Here is a 26,333-nt window from a genome sequence, read left to right as displayed (position 1 = left end):
CAGTCCAGACTTCTCAGTTGGAATATAGCATATTACATGTGAAACATGGCTGTTGGTAAGAGAGCATGGTATTCTAGGCAAGGATGGAAAGTTAACAGCTAATTGTATCAATCTTTCTGAGTCCTGACTCAATAAATGGTATCCCTTTTAAAGGGGGGGGGATTTATTTTTAAAGATGAGCATATTTTTAAAGCCAAATAAACTGACTTTCTTAATTCATTTCTCAAAACTGGAACCCCTCTAGGTTCAACATTTCCATCAAGAGTTCACAGCACTAAGCGTGGAGATGGTGTTTGAATCAAGACTTTAAATGATCAAAAGCCTCATTGATTGTGCTGAGCTCTGATTGGGTTCTGCAACCAGCATGCTGTCTACAAGTCTGGGTCATCAGAAAGACCACTCTAAAATGTTAAGATCCTTGGTGACCCCACTAGGATTTTGATGACTAATCAAGTTTTAGAAGTAATAGAGAAGTATTCTTCCAGTGGAGAACCTGGATTGTGTAGTCCAGGGGTCAAGAAACTATCGCCATGGCCAAATCCAGCCTGCTTTTGTAAATAAAGTTTTATCGAAACACAGTCATGCCCATTTACTTACACACTGTCTATGGCTGCCTTCCTGCCACTACAGCAAAATTGAGTTGCTCTAACAAAGCTAGAAGTATTTACTACATGGGCCTTTACAGAAAAGTTTGCTATTACCCCTGCTGTATTGGAAAGGAACACGAGTAGAAGTCAGACAACATGAGTTCTAAATCCTAGATTTGCCACCCAGAACCTGCATGACCTTAGAAAAGCCACTTGATCCATCTGTGTTTCATTCTCTCTGTAATGAAGATATATACTCTGCCTTCCTCCAAGTACTGTGATAAGCACATGAGCCCATGTGTTCTGTAACCGTGCTTGTCATGCTGTAAGTTACTACATAAATGGAGCTCTTCACGTCTTAGCCTAACGTTGGCATTTTTCTTTTCCTCCTCAGAATACCTTGGAGCAGTGCAGCGTGTGCTCCAAGCCCATCATGGAGCGGATTCTCCGAGCCACTGGGAAGGCCTATCATCCTCACTGCTTTACCTGCGTGATGTGCCACCGCAGCCTGGATGGGATCCCGTTCACCGTGGATGCTGGCGGCCTCATCCACTGCATCGAAGACTTCCACAAGTAGGCAACCTACTCTCCCTCCTGCAGCCTAATTGTCCTCTTGGGGTCTATTCTTACTGCCTGTATCCGGGCTTCACACTCTTCTCTCTCCGAGCTATAGGATCTCCGGATTTGGTGGCACGTTAAAAAGAGGTTATTTATCCCCTCCTCCAATGCAGGAATTGATATTAGGTACTCCATGTGGTCCTCCAGCCTGGCCTCTGCTTCAAGACTTCCCTGGGGCTTATCCATCACATCTTTGTGTAGCTCTAATTATGAGGAAGTTGGCTTAGCCGCAGAACGTGTGTACTGGAAAGAGGCAGGATCCTGGGGTAGCTCTCCCTGGCCTAAACATGAACAAGATATGTGACAGTGGACAAATTGCCCAATTTCTCTGAGCTCTTCAGTTTGGTCATTAGACCAGACCCTGTCTTAAAGCTGCCCATCTGAGACAGCCTAGGGTTCTCTCTAGAGCTGACCTCTACGTCTTGGCCACTCTGCATATAGGAGGTTATGGGAGGGACTGGCACAGGGAACAGTTCAACCCCTCTTGCTAATGCAGCCTCTCACATATTTGGAGGCTATTTTATGCTGTTATCAGCATATTCACACCCCCTGCTAAGCTCTACCCCCACCCAGGTCTTCTCTTCCTCAGGATATTTTCTAATCTTTCGATGACGATTAAAAAGTAGAATCTTAAGGTCAAGACCACTTCACTGATGGGCCTGGAAAATTATGTCACCACTTCCTCACTTCTCTAATTTGTAGATCCCTCTTTATTATAGCTGGAGTTTTCATGAAAATTGTATAGCTTTGCATTTTGCTTATTCTTATTTGGCCAGTCTGTTGGTTAATTGGTTGATCACATTTGTCACATATTTCTAGGAACCATACGACAGCTATAGATGTGGTTTGTAAATGGCAGACACGGAGGTTTCTGGCTCGTGTTTGCTTCGCAGTGGCTTTAAGAACAGTCTGAGGCTCTCAGAGAGATGAAGCTCATATGGCTCACCAGTTTGGGTATCTGTTCTATGGCCTCCAGATGTGCAGTCTTGTGGGTTAATTTTCACCGCTCTGTTGATTGTCAACAACTGGGAGGTACTTGCCACAAACAGTTTGGGGACCTGAGATTTATATTTTAAAAAAAAAGAATTTCCTGACCACTTTTCAAGTAGCAGGGAAAGTGAAAGCCTCACCAAAAGATGTGAGGCTGAATAAATTTAAAAAACAAAACAAAACCCCAGAGGCAGGAATTCTGGACCTGAATTAGACAAGAAAGGGCTCTCTTTGAAAGGGCAGCCACAGCATAAATTGTACTTCACGTTATTGATATTTTTAGCTTCTAATTACACATGAAAAAAAAACACCTGCATCTATTTAAGGGAAGTGAAAAGATACCATTGGGGAGGGTATTTCTGTCACTGTTTCTCTCCTTTCTTAGACTTACCCTAATCCAAGAAAGACTGATAGATATAATCAGAGCACACGTTTCTGTTGCTGAAAAAGACTGATATGTTACACCCCTCAATTAAAACAGGAAATCAATTCTGACAAATGTAAGTTTATATCTATGCCATTTATCTTTCATTTCTAGGAGTGGGGAGCATAATTAGAGACTTGTGACTGGTGACATGTGTGTGGGTCTGATCACTCCAGGAAGGCAGACTTGAGCAACTGAAAGGGAAAAAGAATCTGAAACCCCCAGTGCTTCCCATCACCGCTAATTCAGTGGCCAGTTAAAATACAAATTATTAAAAATCATGTTGTCTGCATGATTGGCAGGTATGCAGGGGGAGAAGCTTTTTGATCTTTTCTCCATTTCCCAAAGAAGAATAAAAGATACATTTTACAGAACTCCGTTTCTGAGTCTTGAAAGGACTGGAATAAAAAGCAGCTACAAGTCCAACCCATTAGCCGTGTCTTAGCCATGGACATTGCATGGCTAAGAAGAGTGGACTGCAGAGAGGGGAACATAGCTGCCCTCTGCAGATTCCTGGTCATTCTGAACAGATCTCCCATTTGTGGGCTTTTGGGAGATGTATTTCAATTCTGTTCAACCACATCTATGAAGAGCCCTCTATGTGCCAATTACTGTGCTCAGTGCTAAAGGAGAGAAATTGCATAGGTAGAAATACGTAGAGAGAAGCCCCTGTCTGCATGGAGCTTGCCAGGAGGAGGGGAGAGAATAAGTGCAGATTCTGTGTGATAGGCACCAGGCAGAAAAGACTGTAAAGGTGACGATGTGAGGCACAGGCAAGGGCTTGAGCTGTCAGAGCCAGAAGATATTACTCGGCCCTGGGATCTGAGTAGGCTTCTGGAAGCAGAGTGTTTTAAATGGGAAATGGAGATTCTTGGCAGAAGGAACAACTCAGGCAATAACGAAGGGCCCAGAGTGAAGAAAGGCTCTCTGCTTTCAAGAAAGATCCGCTTGGCTGAAACTAGAACAGCCTGCGAATAGAAGCTATGGTGAGATGCACGAGGCCCAGGAGAAGGGATTTATCTCTCCTGCTTAGAAACCCGTCCTTTAAACTGGTGCTTCCCAAACTTCAGTGGGCTTACAAGTCACCTAGCGATCTTGTTAGACTGCACATTTTAGTTCAGGAGGTCTGCCTTTCTGACAGGGTCCCAGGTGGTCTTGGACTGCACTCTTGAGTAACAAGCTTTTGAAATGCTATTTTTAAAGCCTTGCTTATGGGCTGTCCCCTCCATAACTGCCATCAGTCAGGGTTGGCCCAAATCCTCCATCCTATTAGGCAGAAACCCTTTCCCATATGTCATTTCAGATGACTGCTCAAACTAGTTACCTGGCAGACTGCCTGTATCGCACCCTCACCCCCAAAACACGCACACACACACACAGACTTACTTTCCATTTCACCTAAATGGCCATCTTTCAAGGCCCAGCTCAATTTTCATCTACTCTAATAATCCTCCTCTGATCTCAAACGCTCCCTAAACCCATGTTTGAATTTATATCTCCTTCTCTATGTTCTATAGTTTTGTAAATTCGCTATAGATAGCACTTTACATAGCCTGATTAGTAAAAAAGAACACACACACACACACGCACACACACGCACACACGCTATTTTACAGTAACCCCCTTAAATCATTTTTGCAATATGGTAGGATACGTATATATGTTAATAGAACAAATGCAGAAATATATAGAACTCCCTCACCAGTGTGATTGCTGGAGTTTGAGTTTATTTCTGTATTCCCAGTGCCAGGACAGTGAGCTCAGAAAAGCAGATTGATTTAACTGACCCTTTCACTGTGTTGAGTCTTTATTCCACTATCTGTGCTTTCTTATCAGGGATGTTACATGCATCCATTTATTTGTTTACTCAGCATCCATTTGTGGATTGCCAGAAATGTGCCAGGACCCAATGATTAAGATCATCCCTCTCTGAGCTTTGGCTCCCATGGCTGTAAGGCAGCAATGATAAAAGTATTTCTTAATAATGTTTGCTATGAGTAAAAACATAAGGCTCAGGGTATAGAGTGCTTAACAAGGCTTGGCGCAACAATAAGCACACAATTTTAACCATCAGAAGTGTTTTTATCAAATTAATTTTATTATTATTGTCTGCTTAGTGAGCTGAGCCTTGAAATAGACCACCTGGGATTTTTAACAATCCTCCAAATGCCCGCCAAGGAACACAGTGGGGACGGTGGAAACCACTTCCTGTCTCTTCACTTTGCCTTTTCCCATCATAGAAATGAGGCCAATTGGTAAGAAGAAATCATTACTCAGCAAGAATACAGTCTGTGCCTTTCCAGAGAGGAACCTTGAGATTGAACATAAAGGCCTGAGCAACATCTTTTTATGCGAAATGTGGCAAATACTTCATTCCATTGGATATTGCCTGACTTTCTACCTTCTGCACCAGCCACACTAGTTATTTCTAGAAACTCAGAAATAGAGCAAATCCTGGCCTTTGGAAGCTCTCAGTTTTGAGGTCTCCAAAGATATGCAGATAATTACTGCTAAAATAGGCAATTTCAGTGAAAGATATTTTATCCTCAAGGAGTTAGTAATCCTACTTGGGGACATTGGGGAAGACTCACAGATAAAGTGATAGGCGAGACACACTTCTGACCTCACAGACTTTACAGTCCCATTGGGTTTGGGGAAGGAAATTCCGCAGCTGATTCCAGAAGGCTGCTTATTTCACTACTGACGACCCAGATTCAAAGGTAATCAAGTAGTCCAAAGCAATTTTTTTTGCCACCGAGTATGAACTTCTTGCATAAAATACCAGTTATAACAACTCTGATTACTGCCGCAATTGTACCGTGATCCTTTAAATTTTTCTTTCATAGCAATCAATTGATCTGCTGCTTAATTCATATTTATTTAGATTGCAGCCATACAGATGCCTTTTGGGTGCTGCTAGGAAAATTAATATGTACATATAGAGTATCATGTATGTAAAGATGCTTTGACAACCATAAAGTGCTCTGCAAAGAGTTAGATTACTATCATTATTTCTTTTTAAGTCTCTCTACAAATAGATAAATTTTAACATCATTAATCTTAAAACCATTACTGAGCTGCTCAGTCTTTCTTTTTTAATCTTTTCAGTTCTTATCCACGTCCGTTTCAAATCACGTCTCATTTCACACCTTCATAAAGACCACACCTAATTTCCAGAAGATACATATGGGTGCACAGCCTATATTTGCAGCCTATTAATCTGTTACGAGAAAAAAAAATGTTACGGCCATTGGTTATATTAAGGAATATTAAGAGATTAGGAAATATTAAAATTCCTCACCAAGAGTTAACCTCAAAAACATATGTATATATGTGTGTGTGTGTGTGTGTGTGTGTGTGTGTGTGTGTGTGTGTTGGGTGGTATATTCATATACACATACCCTTTGGAAGTTCTAAAATCCTTTGGAGAATAGAGAACTGGACAGCTTTATAATTTTTTCTTTTTAAACAAAAGTTTAACACCACCAAAATATAGGAATTGCAGATTTGGCCATAGGAAGTTTGGTATAAAGAGTATTTAAACTCGCTAACCTCTGCTGCTTTGAAAAGATACCTATTTGAGGTTTCTCGTGTTCATTCCTAGAATTCAAGACACATTTCAAAGAAGAGGCTTAATAATTGGGAATGAGGCAAAGTTACCAACCTCGGGATACTTGGGTAGGGCCTGGGGAGCACATACAAAAGTCTAGAAGCAAAAGTCAGAAACAAGTAGGGGCCTCCTTGCCTCTCTGGCTGACCTGCCCAAGCCCAGGGTTTGTGTTTGCGATCTATCCACAGGTGAATCCCACGCCACGGTAGCTCTTCATGCAGAAGCAGTTCACGCACTCACTCCCCTGCCTCACCAGATATCATGGTGTTTATCATCTAGAAGGACCTCAACAGTCACCAAGCGTGAGTCCCTTATTTTAAGCTGAGGAAGCCGACTCAAGGAAAGTGACTTTTGCTCAAGGTCACACAAGACAGCAGACCAGGTGTCCTGGCTCTTGGTTTACACCTTTTCTTTTCACCTCCAAGTCTCATCTTTTTGCCAGTGTCCATGCTCATTATCTAACCAGAACTATCTCTCCGTTTTCAGGAAGTTTGCCCCCCGCTGTTCTGTGTGCAAGGAGCCTATCATGCCAGCCCCCGGCCAGGAAGAGACTGTCCGGATTGTGGCTCTGGATCGCGATTTCCATGTTCACTGCTACCGGTGTGAGGTCTGTGGTCAGTGCCCCCTCACCCTGCCAGGCCCACTAGGGCCGGATTTTCATAAATATAGCAATTATTAAATCTGGGGGAGCCCCTAGTGCCTGTGTTCATGGGACTTGTGTTTTACAAGAGGCCTGTAACCCAGGCTGGAAGTGACAAGGGAAGCCTCTTGGCCGAGGGCCATGTCTTCATTTATACAGCAAAGGGCAGCAAGTCTTTCTCCTCTAATCTGGGTATGAAAAGGTATAAAATCATTCAGAGAATGATTTTAAAACATTTTCTTATCGTCCTATGACTTACCCAGAGCCCCTCTTTGAAAGCACTTTTCTTGTTTGCTATTAGCTCTCCTGAGTGCAGCAGTTCGCATTAGCTGTCTGCGAGAGATAGTATGAACTTCTTTATTACCACGTCCTCATGAGATTGGCTCTTCTAGTCCCACGAGGAGATTTTCCCAAGACACAGGCTGGTGGGGCTGGCAGGGTGGCCCCTGCTCTCCAGGACTGCAGTCATTCCATTCACCGCCTGAGCTGTAACGACCACCTGTTTCATGCAGTGTGCTCTGTTTGGCCCTACGTGCTTCTCTCTGGCCTTCACATGAGCAAAGAGAATAAAAGACTTCCAGCTTTTACACTAGGTTTTATGACTAAAGAGAAACGGTGTCCTCTCCTCCATGCTGTATCCTTTAGAAAGTACAGCAGGTCATTTCCCTCTACCCCCTGCCCCCAAACCTTAAGATTTTATTTTCTTTCTAAAGTTGGAATAAGTAAGTAGAGCCCGTTGGTGGCCCTTCTGCTTAGCATGAGTCACTCTACAACTTAGCTTCTGCCCTGGAGTTACCAGGAGATTCTGTCCCTGCACCTGTATATTACTTTTGAGAGATCCTTAAATTAATGATAAACGGCAAAGATGAATTAATGATTTGGGATCTATTCTTGTTTTATTTTCTCTTGCGTTTGTTCTCGTCGTTTGGGTGAGGGGAGCAAAACTACTAGTTGGGAGCCTAGACCCTCAGGTTCTTCTTTTCCTGTACCTGTATTTCCCATTAAGTGATCTCAGGAGGGCCATTTCACCCTGTTCGTATTGATGTCCCCAGTCTCTACTTAAGCTTAACGCAAGGCATAGCATGTTCTGTCCTGCAGAAGGAGTTGAAGGGGCTGGTGGTGCATGAAGAGGAAAGGTAGTGGTTGGCCTCATTATGGAAGCCTTGAATGGAAAGCAAAGGAATTTGTTTCCATTTTCACTGATATCCTTTCCATCTGTCTTCCTTCTTCCAGGATTGTGGTGGTCTCCTGTCTGAAGGAGATAACCAAGGCTGCTACCCTTTGGATGGACACATCCTCTGCAAGACCTGCAACTCTGCCCGCATCAGGGTGTTGACCGCCAAGGCTAGCACTGACCTTTAAATCCAGTCACCTATTTAGCGGTTAGTTGGTGGCTCTGAGAAGGATGAAACACAAGAAAAATATAAGAAGAGAAATAGGAAAAGAGAGGAAAGGCAATCAAGCTATGGGATGGTCTCTACTTCATCCACTATTAACCTTCCTTTAGAAACACATAGAGTATGAGATGTTTTAAAGTTCTTACCAAATACACATTTCACATTTAATCATGTAGGACCTTGATGGGCCTTTGTTCCCAAGGACTTGCACATTTTTGCACGGATTATGCTCCATCCCATTCACTTCTGCATTCCTTTAACTTTTAATCCCTATGTTTGTCTCACTTTTCATCTGGTTGAATGGCTTTTTTTAGTGTGGTATTTGCTGTCACACAGCTTTTCCTGGGTGAGTTTGCCAACTCACAGGTGCTTTTAGGCTTGAAGGCTCCATCCTATCACTTCCACATTGCCAGTGAGCATAAAAGATAGCCATTCTTTTTCTGTGTATTGAAAAATAGATCTTTCTGTTGCTCTAAACTAGTCGTGTCCCTTGGGGAAAAAAATGCACAATTATATGTCAGGCTATAAAAAATTTAAGCTGTAAATTACATAGGTTAAAAGAAGCCCGCATTGAATTTGCAGCCATCCTAATTCAAAATCTATAATGACCAGTGTTTGGGGCTCATTTGAAAACAGATACTGGTGAGAGAGAACCAAACTTCAATATTTTTCTAAAGAAATTACAGATAGGGTATGCTGGATAAAGCATTTTGGGGTTATATTTGAAAAACTCATTATTACCCCAAAATATTATCTTAAGATTTTCCTTTTCCATGCTACCTGGACATAATAATATGGACAAACTTGGTTTTCTCTAGAATATAACATTTCCAATACTGTTCTGCTTTTCATGTCAGAAATATTGCCTTTTTTTTTTTTTTTAAATATCCAAACACAAGTACCAAAATTGACTTTTTCTCTAGAGGAAAATAGCTATAAAGAGCAGTTTAAAAAAATTTTTTTTCTAGGCCCAGGTCCTTTTTGCCTGACAGTTGCAAATCAGGGCACATAGAATCGTGTTAGTTTTGTGTAGTTTACTTTAAAAAGACAGGAAAGCTTGAAAAGATTGTGAAACCACAGTCTCATTATTCTTATAATCCTTCTGCAACTCAAATTACATACTGCAGAAGACATTTTCATATCATCGATGTGACATTTACACCACACTTTCAAAGACAATCACTGAAAAAAAATTGCCTTTTTGAGCTAAAAATATGCAGAGTCTCTGCCTAGAATCTTTATTCAAACTCTTATTGGGCAGTGAAATGCTTACTTGCCAGCTCCAGGACCGCATATACTTTATTACGTTTTAACATGTTTCTTTTAAGGAAGGACACTTCTCTTAGTAGCAGGTTACCGTTTTGTAAACTAATTAAGTATCTTGGATTAAGATTAGTTAAAACTTTCTTCAAATTTTTCACAAGTATATACTTTTAAATTATGAAGTACTTTAAATATAAACAAAAGTATAAATAATAATATAATGAATCTCTGTGCCACCCAGTTTAAGAAATCAAATATAACAAATATAGCTACATTCCCCTGTATACCCTTCCCTGATTCCACAGATATTTTTTCATGATTAGAAAGTGACAAAGTTTTCTAGTCTGACTTTTGTATCTAATTTTTAATTTTAACGCTCAGAAATGAAAAATTGTGCGTGTTTTGAATTGCAACCCAGGCCTCAAGAGTCCCAATTAAATTTATTTTACTTTAGCAGGAATAATCGTAAAGGTGGTTGATTTTTTTTTTTTTCTGTAAGAAATTCTTAAGCTTACAGCTCTTCTGAGTTAATCTGTGGCTCATTTGCTTTGGTCCCCAAACGGTCTTGTTTTAGAACCACCACAGTTACAGCTTTTCAAAGGGTCCTTTGACCCTTGACTGTCCTTTCCTTACCTTGCTGCCCTTATCCTTGATCTCACATTTCTCATAATGTGAAATACAAGGGGTCCACTTCGGGCAGCATATGAATTTTAGGATACAGTGGCAACTGTATCTCTGAATTTCTGTCTTCCAAATGAAAGGCCAGACCATGCGGATGATCTCAAAGAATACTGACTATTAGACAATTGAGGTGATAATGATAGTATAATCTGCTCGAATTGTTTCAGTAACTTGTTTTCTATGAAATACTTGGGGGGAAATTGTCTTTTGGTCAAAAGCAAAGAGCCCAGTTTATTGAGAGGTAGATTTTATCTCTTGAAGTGCAGTCCTATTAGTATGAATTGGATTTTATCTCTTGGAGTGCAGTCCTATTAGTATGAATTTTGCCAAAGGAGGGAGAATTTATGAAATGTTTAGACTATAAAAATGCAATAACATTCTACTTGTTTGTTACATTTAAGTCCTTATGTAACTGAATGTTTACATGCAAAAAAAAAAAAAAGAGAGTAATAAAAAAATGCTTTCACAGACCCCTCACTGCGGCATTGCCAGAATACTGCTTGCTTACAATCTTTATAGTGCATTTTTATCACATAACCTCAGAGTATCTTTACCAAAGATTTTTAAAGTAAATCTCTTTTTAATATAGACTTATCATACTTTTATAATAATGAATGTGCACACCTACATATATAGATATTTAGATTTAGATTTTTTTTCTTTCACAAGGTATAATAAGGAAAGGATCCTAAAATATTTTATTTCGGGATTTCTTAAATATATGATTTATATTGCTTTCTTATCTTCTCTTAATCATTTGGTGTCAGCAATGCCAAATCACGTTTTACTGCTTTAGCTACATGAAATTTTGCCTATAACAGAGATATAAAGATCTAATACCTTAAGGATTATAATTCTACTGTCTTTTGATATATTGTCTTGATTGTTAATCATTTAAATACATAAGTAATAGAAAAGAATCACAGAGTCTATAAGAGAAAGTTTGTAAAAATATACTGGCTTTAAAAAAAATTGTCAAGAACACAAATATTTGGTAATTTTATGTAACATGAGAGACATGGAAAAGGAAAAAGAAACCCACTGTGTCTTGGGCTCTGCAGACGGTTTCATAGTTAGATTTCTCCATTGCCTGGATCTCCAGCTCTTGGCGACTCAGTGTGGAGTCTCATCTGCAAACAAATCGGCCTTTAAAACTCAAAAATAAGTCATGTGTCCCAGCAAAGTGCATCAAGACGTTGAGATCCTGAACATGTCTGCAGCTCAAAGATGTGGGTTCTTCTTTCTTTCATTAACAAATTGTTTCTGTAAGAGCAACTTCTCTGATCAAAATTACTACATTGAGTGCATGCTGGTTAACACAGTGGAGATACCAACAGTATAATGGTTTTCTCACTATGACAGATTCTGCAGAGATGTTTGTGATGATGTTTCAAGCATATAAAACTCTCAAGTGTGTTATATTTGGGTCCCAGGGGGAAAAGAAGAGCATTTTACCATGGGGCTATAGTAGAGGGTTTATGGAATATAGACAGGACTCTGAAAACACAACTTCCAACAGTTTTCCTAGTTAGTAAAAATCCTATTAATGTGAACCAGCCAGGAGTAACAGTGTTATTTCTATTTGATATGTTTTGGGCTTCTCTTGTCAAATCTGTGTCGGCTGCCCCTTGATCCCTCCATTATCAAGTTTTGCAGGGTGTTGGGGAAGTTATGGCAGCTGCCAGGGAGATCAGGGAAACACTGATGTAACCTCACAGCCTCTCACCATTCCTCTTGGCTTGGAAAGGCTTTTTTTCCATATACATTTCTAGAAATATTGCTATTCTACCTTAGTATTTCACATTTGTAGTTTAAACAAGCGATTGTCCATCTGTTGCCTAGAGCTACAGTACATGTGTGTTATGAATGAAATATGACAGCATGTTCCATACCATGCTTTAGCCATCTGTAGGAAACCAGGAGGCTGGAAAAGATATACCTCTGCAAAATGTGCCTCAAGTTCATTTCCTGAGATCGCTCTTTTGGTGCACTTTCATGGGAGACGATCAGAGAGCAACATGTATTTGTGCCTTATTTTTAAGGAATCTTTACACTACTATGAATGCTCCACTGAAGAGTCTGTCACTTAAATAACCATCCCCAAATCTCCAAGATATACTCATCAAAAAGTCAAAAGCCAGAGAAATCTCTTCATCTTAATGTATTCTAACAGTATTTCTGTTCTCGCCATCTCTTAGAAGTACCTTACGGATTCCTAAATTAGGTAAACATTCTTGTGCCACGAGGTGATGCCTTGGGTGTCGTTAGTGACTTAGTGGTCTTACTCTCGTTTTAGTTAGATGATGAAGAAAGACTTCCACGTGAGCCTTTAACACCTATTCAGCATGTCCACTTTTTGTTTAATTGCCACAATTTTTTTGTTTGTTTTTTTTAATTTAATAGTGTACAGAACAAGTTGAGGATCTTGGTTCTGAGTCATTGTTATGGTGCAATCGTGAACATTTCAGGTCAAGCTATTTCCTTGACAGATAACTTTTCTCATGAAGCTGTTGTTTAGTTCGCTTATATTTCAACCTTTAAAAAGTGATCTGATTAAAGCTGTGTGGCGTGGTGAGAGTTCTTCCTCTCTCTCTCTCTCTCTCTCTCTCTCTCTCTCTCTCTCTCTCCCCACCCCCACCCCCGCCTTGTCTCCCTTCTTATTCCTTCCCATTCCTACTCATTAATGCTATCGTGCTTGGACTTTTCATAAATAAGTTAAATCAATGCATTACAATCCATATGGAATTATGATCATATTAAAGGAAGAATTGTGCCGCAAAATATATGTGTCATCCATCAATTCTTTCTTTAAAAGTGCCTATTTTTCCAGGTTGTGTTTATTCATAAAGTGAGGTGAGATAATAGAGTCTTTCAGTTTTATTTTAATGAGTTTTCATCAGGGACTCAGATCACAGAGTTCTTGGCAAATTCCTTTATGACTGGCCTACTTTTCTCAGCTATAGGCAAAGTGATCTTTCTAAGACTAGGTTGAGATTTTTTTTTAATCCAAAGCATTTTGACCAACAAAACAATCATATTTTTAAGTGGTGGCATGTTATTTTAGATCAGTGAAACTTGAGAGTTTTCCTTATGGCAGGGGAAAGCTATTATTCTTCTGGAATTTTTACACATATCAGCATTTTTCCCATGACAGTAATATTAAACCCTAATACTTGAATCACAGTATTTTGCAGGGAGCAGGTCAGCAACAGAGTTTTTCCTGAAGCATGGATTACAGACCTGTAGTCTGTTTATAAAAAGCAACCTGAGAAGAACAATCTGGGTCTTTCGGTAAAACATTGTCTTAAAATGAGTCTGAGATTCTTTTGAACTCTGGCTAATACTGATCAAAACATGCCTTCTGTGTCCATTTTTTATAAATTTGTTTAGGAAAAGCTTATAATTCTAGGACTGTATTTCTATTTTGGGTTTCTGCCCTTCTGTTTTCTACAAGTCGATCTTGATTTTCCTTTTTAGGAGGGTCACAGATGAGGAAAGTAAAAGCATAACTAATACATACGTAATTCAATACACAAATGAATTGGCCGAGAATTAATGATAGTCTCAGTGAACGTGTTGTTTTGATAAACAGGCAGAGGTTTTGGGGGGTTTTTTTTTGGTTTTTTTAGTTTTTTTTTTTTACCTGTCTCCAAGAAGAGAGGGCTTTGGTGGGGAAGGAGGAATTTGAGAGAAGGGGCAGGTCACAATTTAAACAATAAGATTCTTGTACAGTGTAACTCAGAATTTTCATAGGGGTTTTAAGGATTGGCAATTGTAGTTTTTTAAACAAGTAAAATATTTATATTTCCAAGTTTAGGAGGTGTTTAAAAATCACTATGGCTAACCATGTATTTTTCCCTTGTCAGGAGAGAATTAAAATGGGAGCTGCTTCTCAGCCCCATGGCATGGCCATAACTACACGAGACTTTTATAATACATGTCATTTCATCCCTCTGTGAGAGGGCCATAGCTCGTTCTCTTTGTGACAGATGGCAATGCATATTCTTACGCAGTCTTAGTTAAGCTGTACTACGCCCTAAGCATCTCCGAAGGTTAGAGGTTTCTATTTTCACACATTCAATATTTCATCCCTTCTGACGTACTTACTTGGTGAGCACGGTAAGCAGGCGTTGTTTTGGTCTGTGGGCCTCTTATTCAAATCCAGTCATCCACGTCCTGTACGGCCCTGCCTAAACAGCCGTGCTAGAATTGATTTGTACTGCCTTTTTCCTTTTTAGTTAGAAGCACAGAAAACTAACTTTAGCTTACTAAGTTCAAAGAAGAAATACAAAATGGCACATTTTTCCTTCAATATAGAAAGGAAAGACACTTACTCCTTTACCTCTTTTATTTTCCTGGACCCTGTGCAAAACGTTGTAGACTCTATAATTTTGTTATCCAACATGCGTGGGGCTTATTTTGTGGGAAGTTGTGTGGAAGATGCATTTTATTAATAAACTCAGTGACTTTTCTCCCGTGAAGTTACAAAAAAAAAAAAATGACTAAAATCTTCGCTCTTTATTCCTGATTGTTACTTAATTTACAGCAGTTTCTAACCACACTAATAAATATCTCTTATCCTAGCCCTTGTTATAAGCACAGATTTTGTAGGATTCTACAAGCAAAATGTTATGTATACTAGAAAGATGAGGGAAACCGACAGCTAATTCTTTTGTAATACCTTAAGATGGTTACATTAATCCTTCCCTACTGTGTGCTTGCTACTTTTTCCAGGATACTTATTCACTTATGGGCAAGAGAAAACATCATGCATCTAACTCTGTTAGACATTTACCTAATAGGCCCAAATAGAAGTCTTTATTAAATGACCCACAAATGCAATCAACTTGGTACTGAACATAGCTTCTAAATTCAGTGTTCAACCCCAGGAATAGAATGACCTACCAAGACTGAGACAGGTTTCATTATGTCATCTTGTGTTCTACACCAGTGTAGAGGGCTATAGCTGACCCCAAGCCACCAGTGTAGAGGGCTATAGCTGACCCCAAGCCCCAGTGCTGTTCCTAGACAAATCATGCGTCCTTTAAGGATCTGAATCTCCCGTTATTTTCCTGACAAGTCTCCATTTCACATCTTCTTAGAGCTGGCTAGTATGTAGTAGTATCCATGGCAGTCCCTTCTACCACTGGGGCAGCTTTTTTCTACAAAAGTTCTTCCGTGTTAAACAAAACTCTGGCTCTGGAGCTATGCACAAGAAGTCTAATGTCTAATGTCTAAATCGTTGCCTCTAGGTCAGATATCACTAACTCTTGCAACTTTTCCTCATTGATTGACATGGTATCAAGTCCAATCACCCTCTTGCTTCTCCTTTGAACAGTTGGACCCAACAATATTTTCTAATTTTGTTTCAATCTACTTGGTGAAATGTGGCCAGCCCTTTGGGTCAGGCTAGGTAAAAACACTTTCTTCGGGGTTGAAAGTAAGTGGAATTGGAAGCATCCAAAGGAAACTGATATTCGATGTGGAAACTTCCCCCAAGGACTCAGACCCAGGAGAGTGAAAGCTTGATGAGGATAGATCTCCCATGTGTGCAAAACAGTCCTCTTACACTATGTCCTTTACTGTTTTTGTTGTTACCAAAAAGTCAAAAGAGGAAGTGAGCTAGTTAGTATATATGTCACCCATAAGACTCCCACTTCTTGGTCAATGTTCATAAATTCTCTTCAACCCTTTCCCTTTGTTCTTGTCTTCTCAAGAATAAGACATTTCTTGTCCATGTTCCCATACTGAATACACAAAAAGAGTCCTGGGCTCTTTATAGGTTCCACATAAATATTTCTGGCTGGTTGGCTTTTGAGGTTTGCTTTCATTCGTCTGGGCTCAAATGTTAGTACCTATAGATGTTGCACTCTAGACCAAGTGAGCAGCTTCCCCACTTGCTCAGTTAAGAACTACCCTTAGGAGTCCGTGTTTTCTCTATCCTTTTGTCTTTCTAACATCTTTACCCCTTACTCATCTCCTCAATGTAATAATCACTTTAAGGGAATCAGCCCCTAAGTAACTCTGATTGAAGCTAACTGCAGTAAAATCAAATAGGTTCAGTCTGCACTCCACAGGAAGGAATATAGCTTCAGGAAAGGTAATTCTCCCCGGTGGTATCAGTAAGGCTTCATGGAAGAGTGAACTTTGTTAAGGAATCTTGGTTCATTGGCTTGATTTAGAAGTTTAGAGAAGAATATTGACGACACCAGAAACAAAAAGAAAGCATAGGTTATGTTCAGAGAAGACCTTCTGCTTTAAGGATCACAGATTCTGGAATATCCTTCACAGGAGAAAACGCTTCCAGATACTCAAGGTCAGTGAGAAGGGAAAAGCATAGAGCAAGATTGATTCAGTTTGCTTTTTCATCTCTATGTAAACGTAAGATGGGATAAGTTATCAAATTATAATCCAACCCATACAGTATCAACAGGAATCTTTTTTGATAACATACAAAATGCACATTTGCATTAGCTCATAGCTCTGTACTCCACTCTTACACCAAACACCCCACATCTTTTGAGCCCACGAGGCAATGAGCAGGACACCTCTATTTTCCTATTACTTCTAGGTCCACAATTGGAAAGGACTCCACATTCTTCTATCCCACTTGGTGTTAAAATTCCCTTATAGATTTCTTGTTAAGTGATAATCCAGACTCTGCTTAGCATCACCTGCATCAAGGAGCTCATTACTTCTTAAGCTCTTCCATTTCCTCCATCATGCTTTTTTCCAAGCTCCCAGAAACAGCCTTTTGGGCTTAGGTGCTCCTTGGTGCCACACAAAAATCATCTTTAGTACATAATAAAGTGTCGCTTCCTGCCTCTGTTTTCCTTCCAAACATATTTTGCTTTTGGCAACACATTACTTTACAAAGAATAAACTTTGATTTTTTTTTTTTAGCTGAAGATTATAAAAACCTTTAAACATCCTTAGAAATAGTCTGAAGGGTTTTCTGAGGGTTAGGTTTCAGAGTATGAGTTTGGGGTTGCTGTTTTTACTTTCTTACTCAAAAGACAAACTGTTCTGACCGTTGTTCTATAGCTTCATGCCTTCCGCCAGTAACTAACCCATGAAACCCTCTCCTGTTATTCATTCTGCTGATAATGACCTTAAAATGTTGGGAGATGTCAGCGTGCGATCTCCACTTCTAACAAGGAAAACGTCAAAAGCAGAAAATACTCGTTCTATTGAAATGCATCACCTCTGGCCAGTTGTCCTTTGCGAAAGGAAGGAGGCTACATTGTGTCATGGTTTTACATAGGAACGTATACATTCTTTCCATATTGTCCCGAGTTACTATTTAGTGTCAATACCATTCCTCGGTCTTTGGGAGGACAAGGCTTGCAGCCCTTCCACCCCAGCCTTAAATTCCAGAGTCCTATCGGCAGAACCTGTCATCAGGCTCCTGGGCAGGACCCGGAGGTGGCTTTCTGAGCTCTGAAATAATAATTCCTAAGAGAGCTTACAAACTGCTTTCACACATAAAACAGCCCTGGGAGGAAGGTTATTAATAGCCCTATCCTAGAAGAGAAAGCTGAGGCTCAGAATTGTTAAGTGACTTGCCAAAGTGATAGAGCTGGTAAGTGGTAGATTTGGGGACATACCCAGGTCTTGCAAGTCCAGTGCTCTCTCCAGTGGCCGCTCTCAGGGTACAAAATACCTCAGAGCACGCTGTATGCTTCTCACAGACCACCGTGCCCCCTGTTTGAGGGCATCCAAGGAAATTCATTCACATAGGTTACTCAGCTATCAGGTGGCAGAGCCATGTGCGTACTGCGGTGTTTGAGATCATTTAGAGCTTGCATGCATTTTCTGTGTCATCTTGTGGGCAACCACTAGGTATTCTGATTGGCAGTGTGATGGAGCCGGTGAGGAAGGGCCACCGCTGAGAACAAACACTGTGGCACTGAAGTACACTGCAGCAAATTTCCCCAGAGACCGTGGTTTACTTTACATTAACTGAAAAACTCTGGAACTGTGAGGTTCCGTTTATCAACCAAGACCATGTCATTTAGAATCCAGTGGCATGCAGAAAGAAGTGACTTGACCCTTAGGACGATTCTCCTGTGGGCTACGATTTACGCCCCACAGAGGCAGGAACTGCTGTAGGTAAACAATGCATATTCTTCTCTCAGTTCACATTTATCGAGGCCCACCAAGTATATGTCACAGCATCAGGCATTTCCGAGCCAGCCAACCGACCTTGACCTTGAAATGTCTGTGAACAAATGCTATGGGATTGACTGCCGTTCTGCGACTTGGCTTTTGCTACTTGATAGCCTGGGCTTATACCCAGCTGTGGTCGTTTTGTGATTTGTGTGTGCTGATCATGAGGCGTTTGGTGCTCTGTTGTTTCCAGCCTACGTACTTGGAAGCCTGCGTGTATATTCTCGAACCTGCTCTACGTGGCATTTCAACAACTGGGCATGCCTTCTCTTGAGCTGCATCCCTCAGGAAGCTGTGCCTTTTGAGGTGTGCTCTTGGGTTTTCAGTTCCTCCCATTTCTCATTACAGCTGTTTGGCTTTAAGTTAAAATCTGTCCACTGATTGAAAAATATCTTTCTTCATCTGAGTTAAATCTACTGCAGGGAACCTTTAAAATGAGCTTATCTAATAAGCTTTCTAGGCGTTTTCCCTCCCTAGAGTCTTCCATCCATCAAGCTGGTCCCATCATCCCTCTGCTGAATTCCCCGGGATTAATAAGGGCCAAGTTAAATAACAAACGGCCTCTCACCCCTTTCCAGTCTTCACACCTGGGAAATACAGGCGGGGCCGGCGGGGCCAGCAGGCGAGTCTCCTTGGCTGAGATGTCAATTTAGACACTGGAAAGGTGGCTGATCTTGCCGTGAGGTTTGATTAATGTGATGACTGATAGAGTGGAAAATGATTTCTCGTAGAATAACAGGTATAACCCCCACTACAGGAGTGGAGTAGCAGAAGCAGCATTCTGAGAACTTATCAGAATTATCTGGGTGAGTACGCCTGAGCCAAGACTCACTTGGGTAGAAACTGTGGTGTCTTATTAGAGGGAATAAAAGGACAGTGAAGCTGTGAATATGAAAAAGCAGCCCTTTAAAATAATCAAGGGAGCCACAAGCTCTGATTTATCTTTACATAATGTAAAGGAAATTATGAATGCATTTTTTTCTTCCTCCACTGTACACAATATTACCCCCCATGCTTAGGGAAAATACAATTGTGTTGTCCTCAAAACGCTCATCCATGCACGTGCTTGCACACAGACGGACACTCACTCTCTTACACACACACGCACACACACACATGCAGACATCTTCCAAGAAGGCTGATCCTTCAAAAAGGAAATCTTATTTTAAAACACTTGGATTTTTCAGGCCAAGAAACTAATAATTCCTAGACCTGGCCCATTTTAGTGACTGCTAAAAAAGAAAAGAAAAAGCTATTTAAATTTTGTATGCATCCATTTATCTCTTAAAATATACCAAAGCACTTTGAGGTGAGGGTGGAGACTAAGGTATTTATCTCTGCTGCTTGAGGCTCTCTTTATATTTCTACCTGTTGGGAAAAGGGTAAGAACTATTCTTGGGCGATTATTTGATGCATTTGTGTTGCCACCTTGTAGGGTGCCTGCTTTGCTTCCTACCGAGGCATAAGAATGAGTTGTTTTTTTGACTCCTTTTCCCCCATCACGAGGGAGTAAATATTAAAGCCTGAATGTCTTCCCTCACCAAATTATTTCAGTCCATTTCTGAGCTAGTTTAGAAAGTGCACAAGGGGAAGAGCTAGCTTTTCCGGGATATACGTCTCCATTTTTCTTCTTTCTTGGGAGACAAATATAAAGGGAAGAAATCCAGTTTCTTTTCATCTCTCTTTCTCTTTGGGTGACAGTTGACGATCCCTTAGTGATTATAAACCAGAAGTAGGTGAATAGCTTAGCCAGGTTATGATGTATCTGCCAACATGCTTCATTCCTTCAAATACAGACTTTGAGAGGAAAAGGGACTTTATCATTTAAATGCCAACAATAGGAATGGCCTCATATTTTAACTTTCAAACAGTAAAAGGTGAGTTGATGTTTGGGCAGTGTTTGCATTTTACTCACCCTATGTGCCTTCTGCTTTTAGTTTTTAGATGAATGTCATTACTTTAACATATCAGGGCGAAATTGCCCAAAAGTGTTAAAGTGCCTTGGACCTTCCTCACTGGGTAGCGAGTTGAAACTGGGATAAACCGTACCAGCCTTCTTACTTAACTGAAATATCTGAACTGAGGTGTATCCTTGATGAAAGAGATTTAGGACCCTGGAAACTAAATCTTGTCACCCACCATTAGCTTCTATTTAACTAGTTGCCAAATCATTTTTAAATGACTTTCTTCCTTTTAGTACCCATTTTTTTTCTCTTGGGAAAGCTGATGAGCAAATTATCCAAGAATTATTTCTTATTAAACAAAGTCAGAATATTTCCCCCCCAAAACTCTGAAGTAGTCCTCGTTCATTTTCAGGAGACACATGAAAAAGCAAATAGAATTAAAGATGGCATCGATTGTCTGATTATTTAGCATGAATAAAATTACGCCATTTAATGTGCCTTCAGTGAAAATTTAAACTAAATGCAAAACTTTCACAGCAGGGTGCAGTATTGAACTTTTGCCTTTTGGTATCCATGCAATTAATTACTTGTTTTGTTTTGCCTTTTAAACTTTACCTTTATCATTCTTTATCATTAGTTAAACAGATTAGGGGCTTTCTCTTTCTCTACTGGGAATATGTGCAATTATGAGATGCACCCCCCAAAAAAGGAAGGGAAAAGAAAGAACTTTCGGGTTGCAAATCTGTGGCTTGAAGTAGACGTGACATGAAGATGCAGAGCCGGAGGAGAGTAATTTTCTCTGAGCCGTACACACCAGCTTTTATTTCATGGCTTTGTCACAGGCTTTTCTCCTTCTGTGCTGTCACCTTTGAGAAAAACGATTGCACCTTCTCCAAGTCTGCCTTTTAACAGCTACAGTTGAGTTGGCAAGACTTCCCCGGCTCTGAATATAGCCATTTGCCAACTCCGGCCTCTTTGCGAGACTGACTCAAATCTGTGATCTTCTGTTCAGCATACACATCAGCAAAGTGAGAAGATGAGCACTAAATATAGGCTCTGTTAACCTTACTTTTAGATTTACTGCCTTCAAAAAAAGTGCCTATTCTGAGAAACATAGACGTTATTCCTACATATGTATGTACACACGGTACCCAGAGTCATACCGTGCAGCCTTCAAAAACATACCATCGAAAGGAGTAGGTGCTAAGATGAGGAAACCTTGCCAAATGAAAGTCCCTCGTTTCCAATATCCCCTCCCAAGTGGCACCGTGAAACAGGCTGCAAGCACATTCCCTGAGCATTCCTTGCTGATACAGCCACTTTATATTTTTATCCTACTGGGTGGTGGCATGTTGCTGAGGTTTCCTGTATCTACTTCAAGGGAATATATTATGCTTTATGGAACTGGAACATTTAGTCAGGAAAAAAAATTGTTTAAGGGAATTAATGAGCCAGGGTCTGTATTAGGATATGTGTCGTATGTGTGTTTTATAAACTAAGCATTGGTGAGCTTAGAATGTCAGCATACTGCTTCTCCTTTTATCTCTCAGGCTAACATCAGTGAAAACTAAAGAAAAGTCTTGGCTCTGAGAATTGGAGGCTCAGGGGGCCAAAGGCCCTTGCCAGATCCTTAGAGCATCTTTACTTTGACTCCTAAAAATAGTAGCCCATGTTACTTAATGGCTTTTGTTTCCATGGTTCTGTCACTGACACTGTAACTGTAGATATTGTCGATGGAGCGGCAGCTCAGCCTAGAAAGTTGGATTCTTACCCAGGTGTGGCAGTAGGAGAGGCTCTGGACAAATAGGAAGAGGTAGACTATGCACGATTTTAGGAAAAGGGTTGAAGGGAGGACGTGCTTCCAAAAAAGATCTTTCTCAATGTGTCGTCTGACTCAACCAGCTGGCAAATTACACTTGCCAAGTCGCTCTCTTCCCAAGTCAGTTGGCTCCACATTCACTTGATTCTGCCTCTGCTTTGGGAAGGCAGGATACCTCCATTTAGCCTTTCCCCAAGGAAGCTCTTGGCATCCTCTTGGTCACAAAGTTGTCTCCTATGCCACCTAGTTTCACCAAATGGAAGTAAAGGGGGACAAGCAATAGAAGATGCTTCCCATGCCCTTGAAGTCAGCCACCATTCTGCTTTCTAGCTAAGGGGCTCCACTACTTAAACTAGGGAGGAGGGCGGAACGGATCACGGTTTCATAATTTCCAGAGTGTGGACCACCCTTCCTTAGTTATCATTTTGTGAGACCACTTGTCTTCTTGGAGAAAGTGATACTCTTCACTAAAACTGTCTACTCTTCCTGGTGATTTTCTTGTTCTGTTTTTACTTTATTCAGTTTCACACTAGTCATTTTCTTTTTTATAGAGAATCAGATGTTAGTACTAGATAAGAGTTCAATCTCTGTGTGATGTCAAAAGGGGCATTGGGATACTACAGAGTTTTTCCTCCTTGGAAACAAGATGGACTGGGAAAGAGACAGCATGGCTTTGCTCTAGGTTTCAATCTGATTGTGACTATGAGAGAGTTTTATGTAATGTTAAATGGTATTTACAAGTAGACAGATCAAGGGAAAAGGGGGAGAAACCAGGTTTTCTCTGTGCTAAATGTGTCGAAGAACAAGAACTTCTTACTAACTAAATACAATTATAGACCCATCATGATCAGCTGTGAGTCTGAATAACATTCTCTGACTTAGGGGGAGCCACACACACACACACACACACACACACACACATGTATAGGGAATATGCCTTTTTTCACATGTATGATACAGAGCCGTGGTATTCCCAAAATACAGATTTCTCTTTTTTATTCTTAGCAAATTGCATCTCTCCACTACATCATGAACCATCACTGACATATCCAAAATAGCCCTCGTGGTTCCTTATGAAAATAAGAGAATAAAACCTGTTATAAGCAAGTGATTTGGGTTATTTTCTTTTGTTTTTATACATTACCAACTATATTAAATCGTGTTTCTATTTACCTTCTATCAATTTTTTCCTATCAATTATGTTTTTCCAAGGCTCTATAAGAATAAATACGAAAATCATATTCCTTTTTTTTCTGTAAAAGAATTGCAACTACTTTATTATATTTAGAAATCCAATAAAGTTATTACATTTACTTGCCTATGTGTGGAATTCTTTTTGAGTTGGATAATCCCTGTCTCCTTTCTTCTAACCTCTTTAACTGTGATTCATTTTTTTACATCATTTGCTTTCCATATGGTCCTCTGAGAAAGGCAACGTCTCTCAAAGCAAATATGATGCCAACAAGAGAATGAAGGCACCCACTCTTCTCCACTGTTAGCACAGAAGATCTTAAGGTTAGATATGTTCAGGAATTACTTGACCACTTTGTCTTAAACTTTCAAGTAAAGAACTTTCCCCTTTTAAGTTGGATCCAAATAAATCAGTTCCTGGGGTGGGGGGCGGCAAATGGAGAGTTCTCCACTCACATCACTGACGACTGGCTGACTTTTCACACTTTTATTCCACCTGTTTTATGCATACTTTTCCAATGCTGAGAATCTACTCTGTGCTAGGCTCCTTGAGGGATACAGATATAAATCAGACGTAAGTCCTGCTTTCAAGAAGTCTCTAGTAAAGCTGACAAACAACCATGGTAAGAAGACAGGAAGAATCAGACACTTGGGAGAGTATAAGTCAGCATTTTCAAAACTTTTCATTATTTATCACATCATTTTTAATAGCTCTGTGATCCGGAAGGATTTTTGCCCACATTTTATAGACGAATATGCTAAGAATGTGAGAAATAAAGTTAACAATCCCAGATCACCATTCGTTCACTGAACACTCATTTTTAACTTTTTAAACAGATCTACAAGAGAACCCAGTACCCTGACCCCTAGTCCAGTCTAAAACGTAAGAGTGACTAGAACTAGAGGGTACACGAAACTCCTTCCCACTTAGGCTTTGGGTTTTATCTCTCCAACCTCATGTTTCAGCCTACTAATGCTGAGGGGTCTGAGAGCTCTGCAAGAGGCCGCCATTTTCAAAGGTACCAGACACAAGGTGTGTCTTTGAATTAACAAATGGTAGATACATCACTGGGGCTCGGCGTATTCGTAACTTCTTGCCAGAAAGCTGTAAACAGAGAAGGGCATGTAACACGTAACCTTGCCTTTCCTTTCCCTATTTTCCTCAAATTACTCACTTTATGTTCTTTGGCCCCCTTCTGCTTTGTTTTAACACTGCACATATATTTATTTGCCCCTATTCATCAAATGTGAGAGCTAGAAAGGGCAAACAGAGAGCATGTTCTCTGATTTTGTGAGGAAATACCAGGTCCCAGAGAGAGGAAAGAATTTACCTAAGGTCACAATGTAATTTAATTACAAGGCTGGATCTTGTGTCCTGGCCTGACCCCGAGTCCTGTGCTATCATACTGACAGTTTTAATAATGTGGAAGAGAGTAGAAAAAGAGTTTTATATATAATCTCCATTTCTAGGAAGAAGAAAGACAATTAAAAAATGAACAAAAACTAAGAGGGCTTAATGTCCATAGAGCATAACTAAAAAAATTTCTAAAAGACATATTTCAGGAAGAAAGAAAATAAACCAGGAAGGAATATCAGTGATGCACAAAGAATGATGAGCAGAGAGAATGGCAATCATATAGTTCAATCTCAACCTGAGTTTATCCCAAGAATATAGGAGTAGTCGAGCATTAGAAAATCTATTAATGTGATTCACCACCTTCACAGAACAAAACAGTAGTGTTATGAGCATAATATCTCAATAGACGCAGGAAAGGAATGTAATACAATGAAACATTCATAATAAAGAACAACCCCTTAGCAAACTAAGAGTAGAAAGAAACTTCCTCGAGTAAAGTCTATCTATGCAAAAATCACCACAAATGGTGAAACATTAGAAGTAGTTATTTTAAATGATAAAAGAGGATACCCACTATCAACACTTCTATTCAACTTTGTACTGAAGATTCTAACCAGTATAATCAAAACATGAAAGATATAAAGAATAGAATGTAAGAAACCAAAGTGCCATTATTCATAGACGGTATAACTACAGAAAACTGTATATAGAAACCCAAAATAATATATAAATAATTAACATTAAACAGATTTATAGGTAGAGCATACTGGTGATTGCAAGAGGGGAGGAGAGTGGATGTTGGGTGAACTAGATGAAGGGGATTAAAAGGTACAAACTTCCAATTATAAAATAAGTCACAGGGATGTAATGTACAACATAAAGAACATAGTATAACAGTAATAATTTTGTATGGTGACAGATGGTTACTAAACTTATCGTGGTAATCATCTCTTAATGTATTTGGTTGTCAAATCAGTATGCTATACACATAACAGTTTGCTAGATATAACATTAATATACCCAAACTGCATTTTATTTCTGTGCAATAGCCACAAAGAGTTTGATTATGTATTTTTGATAATGTATTTTTGAATAAACCATATATAATAGTGACCAAAAATGTAAAGTACCCTAGAATATCCTTTTTAAAATATAAAATACCTAAATGAAGAAAATCATAAAACTTTATTGAAAGACATTAAAGTAGATCTAAATAAGTGGAAAGATATACCATCTTCAAAGATAGGAAAATAATATCATAAAAATGTAAATTCTCCCTAAATTGATTCATAGATTTAATGGAATGCTAATCCAAGTCCCAGCAGAAATTTTATGGACTTTAGCAAGCTGAGTCTAAAATTTACTCAGAAAACCAAATGCCAAATACCCAAAAAATTTTTAAAGAACAAGAAAAGGTAATTTTCTTTACCAGATAAAACTTTCTAAGCTATAGTAATTAAGGCAATGTATTATTTGTAAAAGAAAAAGACATGTATAATCTAAATGGACCACAGCTGAGAATCCTAAAACAAAACCATCCATTTATGGTAACTTAATCTTTGACATGAATGATATTTCAGATCACTGTGGCAAGGGTAGATGCTGAGATAATTGGTTTTCCATGTGGAAAAAAATAACATCCAAAGCCTACCTCATGTATACAAAACTTTAAGACCCGCTAAA

General features: G+C 39.7%; 1 protein-coding gene across 3 annotated transcripts in view; it reads left to right on the top strand.

The window, feature by feature from the left end:
* LPP (LIM domain containing preferred translocation partner in lipoma) overlaps positions 1–24,671 on the top strand; it is a 698,095-nt gene extending 673,424 nt beyond the window's left edge. For 2 of the 3 annotated variants that reach the window (XM_022569708.3, XM_022569736.3), the window contains exons 10-12: positions 982–1,160; positions 6,716–6,836; positions 8,103–24,669. In XM_022569708.3, the coding sequence (XP_022425416.2) occupies positions 982–1,160; positions 6,716–6,836; positions 8,103–8,231 (429 nt within the window). In that variant the 3' untranslated portion in view covers positions 8,232–24,669. Of the gene's footprint in view, positions 1–981; positions 1,161–6,715; positions 6,837–8,102 lie in introns of all 3 variants that reach the window. The other variant, XM_089910694.1, reaches the window with a different exon arrangement.
* Positions 24,672–26,333: the final 1,662 nt, after the last annotated feature.

The sequence above is a fragment of the Delphinapterus leucas genome, chromosome 4 (genome assembly GCF_059928025.1).
Source record: "Delphinapterus leucas isolate spDelLeu-1000000601 "Yukka" chromosome 4, BTC_Dleu_Yukka2, whole genome shotgun sequence".
Taxonomy (NCBI): Eukaryota; Metazoa; Chordata; class Mammalia; order Artiodactyla; family Monodontidae; genus Delphinapterus; species Delphinapterus leucas.
Note: the sequence above shows the minus strand (reverse complement) of the source record. Positions and strands in the feature narration are given on the sequence as shown.